At 58.8% G+C, this 9340-nt stretch overlaps 1 protein-coding gene across 1 annotated transcript in view; it reads left to right on the top strand.

Annotated features, from left to right (window-relative positions):
* The first annotated feature begins 3393 nt into the window (after positions 1-3393).
* The window catches only part of LOC103007795 (neuron navigator 1-like), a 62814-nt gene continuing 56867 nt past the window's right edge, over positions 3394-9340 (top strand). Inside the window, 1 exon segment of the mRNA XM_057539643.1 lies at positions 3394-3545. Within this exon segment, the coding sequence (XP_057395626.1) occupies positions 3496-3545 (50 nt within the window). The 5' untranslated portion in view covers positions 3394-3495.

Raw genomic sequence — 9340 nt, 5'->3', positions numbered from 1 at the left:
TGAGACTGTTGTTAGGGAGACGACCAGGGCCTCCCACAGTCTCCTCAGATGTCTCTGTTGGAAACGGAACACTGGTCCAGAGCCCTGGGGACTGAGATCCAAGGTGTGTGTGGCGAGGGGTAGGGGAGGGAATCAGGCTGAGAGATGCATGCGTGTTACTCTGGGCCCCACCCTGTGCTTTGGACATTTCCTGGCCTCCCTGTGCCTCAGTTTCCCCCTTGTAAAGAGCCACTCTGCTGGGCCTGGCACAGGGGACACACACGATCTTGGCTCCCGAGGGCTCTGTGAAGAGGAGCACAGAGGAGGCTGTCTGAGATGGCCGGGCCTTTTTCCTCTCTGGCTGGGTTTTCTTTCTGGAAAAGAGCCTACCTCTCAGCTCCCTCTCAGCAGGTGTCTCCCCCTTCACCCTGCCGCAGGCTACAACTCTGCAGCCTGGGACCCAGAAAGTAGAGCTCAGTCACCCCTGTGTGCCCCTCCCTGTGGTCAAAACAGCTGGGCCACCGCCCCCCATACTTGGCCACACCCCCGTGATGGGCGAGGTCGGGGCTGCTGACCCGAGAGGCTGAGGTTTCCTGTCTTCACAGAAGCTCCCACACGGCCCTGCTGTCCAGTTACCCACACGTGCCTTGACCTGGTGGCTGAGAAGAGCAGGTGCTAATTTGCATGCTATTTATTTAAGGAGCAGAGTCTCCAGCGACCCTGTCCTTACCCTGTGGAAGCCTCTACCAAGCAGGAGAGTGGGTCCCAAGGTGGAGGAAGGTAGGGTCTCCGTGCAGCCCAGCTTCCTCCTTGAGAAGGAAAGAGGAACTTACAGAGGGAAACCTCAGACTCTTTTGGGTTCTGACAGGAACCAGTTCCAAGGAGGAGGGGGTTTACAGATCCTCCAGCCCAGAATCCTCTCAGCAGGGGACTCAGAAATCTGGGACCCCTCCCCTGGGCTGCGCTGCTGGCTGACTTGCTCTCTTTCTGGCCAGGTCCCCCATCGCTGTTGGGGGTGAAATGCAGGGAGGGGAGGGCTGCAGGGAGGGTGGGCGGCGGCTGGGTGTGACGCGGGGGGGGGGGGGAGGTGCACAGCTCAGCAGGGCTGTGAAGGCGCGTCATGGTGTGTGTGTGTGGCTGGCGGGGGGGAGGGGGGAGCGGACGTCTCAGTTCCCTGCACAAAAGTCTCTAGTCCTCCGAGTAAACCCCTGTGCCTTACCCCCTTCAGGCCTCCCCTCCCTCCCTCCAGGCTCTGCCCAGAAAGCCACAAAGGAGGAAACCTGATGGAAAGCGCACAGCTAGATCTAGAGAAAAACATCCCCTGCTGGTGACATTCCTCTGGCTGAGACAAAGTCATTTTACCCGGGATTCCATGCTGGCTGAGGCTAAAGAGAATCCCTCACGGTGCACGTCCCATGTAAGCTGTTCCCCAGATGACCCAGGCGGGCCCCAGCACAGAGAATCCATCCCGCTCACCCTCCATTTAGGCTGGTGGTGAGGATGGGGTGCAGGGAAGTTACAGAAGAGCCCGGGTGGGGCCTGGCCGGGGCCGTGAGGTGGGAGGTGCTGCTGCAGAGCCTGCCTCGCTCGGATTCCCCCCAGAGCTGCTCAGCCTGGACCCCGGTGCACCTTTCCTGAATCTCACCACCCAAACCACTCAGAGAGAGGAAAGGGAATGGAAATCGATTCCCCCCCATGCTAGGGGGTCGCCTGACGGCTCGGTGCTGGGATCACTGCAGCTCTTTACTCCCCTTTGGGCTGAAAGCATATCTGGAAAACTTGGCCGCAGTATATGCACCCCCAGAAACAGACCTCTCCCCAATTCAGACTGTTCAGGGATCCGGGACAGAGCGCCCTCTGAGAGGTCTCCCACCCTCCAGAGCGGCGGTTCACCCCTTAGAGCTGCAGCCCCAGGTCGGTGGCCCTGGGCACTCAGAGGACTAGAGCCAGGCGGGCTCTTAGGGAGAAGGGCCATCCTCGGGACTCAGAGCAGCGTCCACACCTCCCTGAAGGCGGGGAGTGCGGAGGGGCTCTGCAGAAGTGTGACTCTCCTCTGCCTTAACAAGCGGGCCGCCGAAGTTCGGAGATGAGAGGCCTAGGGGAACACGCTGGTCTGGGTCTCCGCGTGGGGCTGTCACACCCGCTGCCCAAGCCCAGAGATACTGCTGCTCTGTGGTTCAACATCATCGCAGCTCAGGCCTTTGGGCCTTTAAAAAAATACCATCGCTGGCGTTGTTTCTGTTGCTTTAAGAAATTGCGGATGTAATCTGTCCATATCTAAGACACAGTCTTTCCCCTTTGCCCGGGTCACTTTGGGGTTGGGAGCGACCTTACACACTCAGCCCCTCCCAGGAGCAGGGATGGTCTGGAAGAAGGTGGGGGCAGCAGTGCAGCCCCCGTGCAGCCCCTTCCTCCGCAACAGGGAGGTTAAGTTACCAGGAATTCCCTGAGGGGAGAGGCGCTCTGTGGGAGAGCCCTCCCACTGATCCCACTTTTTTTCTTACTCTGCACTAAAATCTTTACATCTTGGGATCCTTTTCTTCCTGATCAGTCAACTGAAAATGCCTCCTAGATGCAGGCACAGACCTTTGCGTGGTGTGACCTGTTCTTTCTCCCCACAATCAGCCCCAACGTGCACGCCTCCCTGCCCACCCCCCCGCTGGAGGAAGGTTAGCCCCGCCCCCGTCAGTGGTCAGCACTTTTCAGGAGGTCGCCCACCCTGTAAGGAGGACAGCTCCTGAGCAGCCTCTGGCTCTTGCACCCCGTCTGCCCTTCACCCCTCGGCACCCCCCGCCGACCTTGTTGCAGGCGCTGTACTGCTCCCGGGCTCTTGGTCTGATTTAAAAGCCTGGAAAGGGTCCAGGAGGGAGCTGGGAGGAAGCCCTCCGGGGAGGGTCCAGCTTCCCCGACCCGTGCCCACCAGCGCACGCGGGCCCCCTGTCCCCAGAGACCTGGGATGCCCACACGCGTCTGCCCGCGTAGCCCGAGGAAGAGCCCGGGTCGACCCGCGGCGGGGGGTGGGGGGGTGGTGGCCCGCAGCCGGCGTCGGGTTGGGGGCGGGGGGGGGATGTGGCCCGCAGCCGGCGCCCTGGGGGGGTTAACCCGCAGCCGGCGTCGGGGAGGGGGGGAGGGGGATGTGACCCGCAGCCTGCGTCCGGGTCTAGACCCGCAGCCGCCCGGCGGAGACCGAGGCCCCGGCCGCCGCGCACCTCCCGGCCCCCGGGCCCCGGAACGGCCGCGCCGCGGCGGCTCTTTGTCTACCTGCTCCGGGCGTTAAAGGGCCCGCTCGCAGTCGGGGCTCGGGACCCGAGGCGGCGACGGGAAGTGGGGCTCTGTCGCTTTAAGTGCAGCTGGAGCGGTGAGTCAGGCGGGCGGGGGGAGGAGGGAGCGAGGGGCGAGGGCTGGTCCCGGGTCTCCGGCCGTCCGCGTGGCCGCGCTCAGACCTCCGCGGGTCGGCCGGGCGGGCGCGGCGTCGGCGCGGGGTTCCCGGCGGCCGAGGGCCGCTGCGCCGGGAGGATGTTGCATCTGCCCCTGCCCAGGGCGGGAAGGACGAGTTTCTCCCGCAGGTAAGCGTCCCGCCGCGCGCCGGCCCTTCGCTGCCGCAGCCTTGCGGGGGTGGGGTGGCGTCCGCACGCAGGAGGGTCTTGGCCGCCCTAGAGTCGCGGACCTAGAGGACGGCAGCGCCACCTGAGCCTCTGACTCCCGAGCGTTTGGCCTGTTGGCCTTGGGGTTGGAGGTCGGGGTGCGGAGGGGTCTCGGGAGGGGGAGGAAAGCAGGGCGCGTGCGGTCCCCGGGGACCGGGACGGACCTGGGACAATAGCACGACTGGACAGAACTTCCCTGGTTCCCTGCAGTGCGGTGGGGCCGGGGGTCTTGGGGACCTGGGGAGTGGAAGGCGAGAGGGCTTCGACCCCAGCCGGGTTCCTCCAGCCCCGGAAGCTCTGGGGGTCTTTTGGGGTGAAGGGAGGTGGTGGAGGTGTAGGCTGAGACCTGAGTGGGCGCCGGGCTGAATTTATGACGCCGCAGCCGACTGGATCCCTCAGAGAAGAGTGAAGCCCGGGACCCTGCTCTGGGAGGGGATGAGAGCCGGCTGATGGGGGAACAGACAGCGGCCCTGTAAGGTGAGGGTCGGGCACTCAGGCTCCCCACTAAGGGGCAGTGACTATGACCGTGGCCAGCCCTGGGACCCCGCCAGCCGACTTAGGAACCACGCTTCCAGGAGAGGATTAGGGAATTCCAGCCACCTGAGGAAGAGGGCTGCTGCTGTCTGGCGTTTCTGGGAGCTTCCCACCCCGGTGTGCACCCTCCCTCCCCTCAGCCTCCCTTCTGACCTGTGGGGCTGAGGAAGCTGGGGACTGGGGAGTTGAATGGGAGGCCGGATGCCCCTTGCCGTGACCGCTCCACCCCCCAGCCCCTAGACCCCTGACTCGCACCGTTTGCTCCTCCTCCCCCGAGGTTCCTCGGAGGGAACTCATTGCAGTTCTGCCCACGCAGGCTCAGGGTCAGAGCAGACCAGTGGGTAAGGCCTGGTGAAGGGGGGGGCATCCCCAGCACCTGGAGCCCCTCGGAAGCCTGTCCTGCTGGCCTCCAACTTGGGACCCTTGGAGTCACTTTGCTAAGCTGACTGGTGGGGCTGGGGGTGTTGTAAGAGGAACCAATTCATGAACAGAGAATATTCTAGAGAACAGAGGTCTATTCAGGGACCTGTGGGAATTCCTGTTTCTGGTGGGATCCCGGGCGGAGTCCTGAGTCCCTGGCCCTGGAGAAGGCAGAGGGGAGGGTGCCTTCCTAACCTCTCCTACCCCCCACTTCCACCACTGCCACCCCAGCTCAGAACCCACTCCGGATCCACACGGGGTGTGTCTGAGGACCGTTATAGTTGCACTGGTTCTACTATTAAGTTCTCCCCCCAGCGCCCCCCAGCCCCACGGCAGAAGAGGTGAAAATCTCTTAGTTGATCCCGGCGCCCTTCCCTGAACGCACCACGCCTTTCTTCCTCCACCAGCCCTTGCTAGGTGACCCCATCACGCCTTGACATGGAATCCTCCCTGCTCCCTTCCTCTGCTACACCCCACCCCACCCCAGGAGACCCAGGCTGTGTACAGTGAGCTCAGCATCCGGTCCTGAATCCACAGCCGTTGGGTACTCACTCACCTAGCTTCTTACCAGAATCCGACTTCTGGGCAGGTGTGCCAGGTGTGCCCTAGCCTGAGGACAGAGCAGGTCGAGTTACACCTACTCAGCCTGCCAGCTGCCTGCTGGGGTATGGCTGGGTTGGGCCTGTGGTTTCCTTTTCACGAAAGCCCAAAACTTTCAGGGGGATTGTAGTTAGTAGGCAGAGAGAGAGGGGATGTCATAAACTGGAGGTCAGACCGAGAATTGCCAGAGTTCAAATGTAAACGTTAACTGCCCTGGCTCTCATCCACGGAGGGAGGGCTTAGCCCAAGCCTTCACTCTGGGGACAGCTCAGAACCTAACTTGTAAATGATGTTTGATTGGGGCCAACCGGGATCAAACAGACGCTTTCCCTGCAGGCTCAGGTCCCCCGCACTCTGCAGGAGACAGCTGGGGAGTGAGGTCTCAGGGTGAATGGCTTAATTGGCCCTCCAGTATCTCCAGGACCAGCTTTTGATGAGCTGAGCTGTGATCAGCCATGGGCCTTTCCTCCCCAGATGCCTGGGGTTATTGCATCTATGGGGGAGGCGGTTTCCATTGGTGACATTCTCGCACATCTCAAGTGTTAGGGTCTGTCCTGGAGACCCCTGTCTTCTCCTGCCCCAGCAAACCCCGTCCTCAGTGTCTCCCAAGCAGGAAACCTGGAGTGCAGGCATCTGTCCCATTCAGCCCTCCTGGACTCCCTCCTGTGAAAGGCCCTGAGCTAGAGCCTGGGGACCCTTGGGAATGGGACCTGCTCACAGAGACCCTGGAGCAGAGGGTGTGGACCTGGCACAGAACCAGCCCCTGTGAGGGGACAGAACGCCTCGGGACAGCAGAGCCAGTGGCTGCTTCTGGTTAGAGGGTTTTACAGAGCTAGGCTTGCATGCCAAGGGCAGGCTGCACTTGCTGGCTGGACCTCTCCCTGCAGAGCCCTGCCCTCTGATTGGGAGGCAGGAGGAGAGAGGGCAGAGGAAGTCTGGGTGTGGCGGCAGCCTGTGCCCACATCTGAGCCAGTCACTTCTAACCACTATAACAAGACGCTCCAGGCAACGCCTGTGCCGAGGGCTTTGTAAACACTTGCTTGTTTAATCCCACAGCAAGCACAGGATGTGCATTTTACTGTCATCCCATTTCACAGATGAAGAAACTGAGCCACAGGGCGGTTCAGTGAACCTACTTGAGATCCCAGTGGTGGGATCTGCCTGACTCTAAAGTCAACCTTTAAACCCTGCCCCAAGGAACCTGTTCTCACTGACACTAATCTGGGCCCAGGGGGTGCTCCACGCTGAAACCGCAGAAGCTGCGGGTAGTAGCAGCCTCACAGAGGTCGAGTGAGAGCTGCCCTGACCGCTGGTGGGTGTCGTGGGAAGAGCCCTGGACTCAGAGTCCACCAACCCGATCCGGACTCTGGCTCCACTGCTGATTCACTTCGTGACCTTAGTTGCTTGGCTTCTTGTCTCAGTTTCCTTCTCGAGCTCCTGACCCGTCCGCCTCGTGGGACGTGGGAATGACAGTGAGATGATGTGACAAGCAGAGTGCTTTCAACACCTGAGCCTTCCCGGGTGATATCGCACAGCCAAGGTCCCTCCCAGGCAGCAGGGCTCCCTCCTCGATTCTCCAGGCCGCTCTTTTCCTCAGCATCCTTCCCTGCCATCTTGCTAGGACCCTAACGAAGGTGCCCATCAGTGTAATAGACTAAACAGGTCTCGGCTTAGAATATATCTTGGATTTTTATGTAAATTCTTAATTGTTCATCTTCAGATTTCTATTCAGTCCGAGTTCTCTGCTAACTAGGATAGCATATTTATACATCCTATTCTTTTTTTTTTTTTTTTTTTTTAAACAATTGGTTTTTTTTTGTTTTTTTTTTTTTTAAATTTTATTTATTTATTTATGGCTGTGTTGGGTCTTCGTTTCTGTGCGAGGGCTTTCTCTAGTCGCGGCAAGTGGGGGCCACTCTTCATCGCGGTGCGCGGGCCTCTCACTATCGCGGCCTCTCTTGTTGCAGAGCACAGGCTCCAGACGCGCAGGCTCAGTAATTGTGGCTCACGGGCCTAGTTGCTCCGCGGCATGTGGGATCTTCCCAGACCAGGGCTCGAACCCGTGTCCCCTGCATTGGCAGGCAGATTCTCAACCACTGCGCCACCAGGGAAGCCCCTATACATCCTATTCTTGATGGCAAACTTGAAAAAAACTTAATCATTAAAAAAACCCAGCCGTTATTTATTCAGCCTTTACTGTGTGATAACTTTGGGCCCGCCACCGTGCTGGGTGCTGGAGGAACAGTGGACCCCTGAGGAGCTCACATCTATTCATTTATTTAACAAAGTGTCATGAGTGCCCCCCAGATGCAGGCACAGTGCTGGGAACAGGGGACACAGTGGTGCACAGCCCCTGCCATCAGGGAGCTTGGAGTCTTACAGTGAAAACAGACTAACAAAAGCAGCAGACACATACATACGGTATTTGGAATCGTGAGACACGTGAGAAGCAATCATGCAGGAGGAAGCAGTCTGTGTAGGAGCCGGGGAGGCGTGTCACTGTGGTACCTGCTCATACGTGCGGTAGCTGGAAGCAGGCAAGGCAGGAGGGCTTCATGGAGAAGGTGGCATTTTCCTTGAGTCTTGAAGGTAAAGTAAGAGTTTTCCAGAGGAACATGAGCTCCTTTGAGAAGAGAGGGAGGAGCGTTCCTCGGTAGAGCGGTTCTGTGTCATCTTCCAGCTTCTCTGCCCAGACCCGCCATCACCGGGGTACCTCCCATCACACAGACTCCTGGTCTGAGATGGAATCCTCTGAGACAGACAACTGTATACATTCTCACCTGTTCAGCCCCACCAGGAATCTTGCCTGAAAACCTTTGATCCGATAGCACAACTGGCTTGTTTCCTCTGGACCTGGATCCAGTGTCATCTCACATTAAGTTCATGGCCAGAGTAACAGACTGCCCTCGCCCTTGCCCTTAAAGCAGAGTCAAATAATGCTACCCGGGCTTCCCTGGTGGCGCAGTGGTTGAGAATCTGCCTGCTAATGCAGGAGACACGGGTTCGAGCCCTGGTCTGGGAAGATCCCACATGCCGCAGAGCGGCTGGGCCCATGAGCCACGGCTGCTGAGCCTGCGCGTCTGGAGCCTGTGCCCCGCGACGGGAGGGGCCGCGATAGTGAAAGGCCCGCGCACCGCGATGAAGAGCGGTCCCCGCACCGCGATGAAGAGTGGCCCCCACTTGCCGCAACTGGAGAAAGCCCTCGCACGAACCAAAGACCCAGCACAGCCAAAAATAAATAAATAAATAAATAAATAAATAAATAAAAATTAAAGTGTGATTGTTTTAAAAAAAATAAATAAATAATGCTACCCCCATGGAGAATGCATAGCTTGTGAGAATTCATCCTTGGCCTAACTGTCTTGGGATGCCTCAGGAATTTCCCAGAAAGAGTAAATTCCTGGACATTCCTGGCCATGTGAAGCCTCTATTGAAGACTGACACATCGTTGGGGGGAAAGTGTTGAGAAGGAAGGGACATCATGACCCCTTCACCCCCCTACCACCCCACCCCCGCCGTGCACGTGTGCACACGCATGGCAGCCCAGCCGCTGGTCCTGTTAGCACAGTCAGGAGATGGTCGGTGTGACCTGTGTGCTGACAGAGGGTGGAGCAAATGTGAGTTGCCTCATAAGCTAGTTTTCCTCCTTACTGTGTTGCTACCGGGGCCATTTGAGTAGCAGGTAGGTTATTCAAAAGAGGAGATCGGAGGGAAGCCGTGTACCTGCCTTCCCTGCTGGGTGTCAAGCTGGGTGTTGTCTTTTTACCTTGTTTACTCCGAACGATGATCTTGAAAGGCTGGTGGTGACGTGACCATTTGGGGGCTGTGGGTGTGTTTCGGGGAGGGCAGTGCCTGTCCCAGGTCACAGACGGTAAGTAGTGAAGCAGAAATTCGTACACAGCCTTCCTAGCTCCTCTGCCCGTCCCACTCTGGGCTGGATGTCGGGCTAAGGGGCTCGGTGCTTTCGGTAAGCTCGAGAACACTGGGGGTCCCTCAGGGACGGTCGCTTTCTGTAAACAAGAGCTGCTGATATATCAGCTTCTCCAACCTCCAGGGAAGCTGCTTTCCAACTTACCTATTTATGCTTTTCCCCCATTGTCGTTCATAACATGACGGTGGTTTTGTCCAATCACAGATTCCTGGGGGCAGGGACTCTTATGCAA

The sequence above is a fragment of the Balaenoptera acutorostrata genome, unplaced genomic scaffold (assembly GCF_949987535.1).
Source record: "Balaenoptera acutorostrata unplaced genomic scaffold, mBalAcu1.1 scaffold_711, whole genome shotgun sequence".
Lineage (NCBI taxonomy): Eukaryota > Metazoa > Chordata > Mammalia > Artiodactyla > Balaenopteridae > Balaenoptera > Balaenoptera acutorostrata.
The sequence above is the reverse complement of the archived record's forward strand: the minus strand, read 5'-3'. Positions and strand labels throughout refer to the sequence as shown.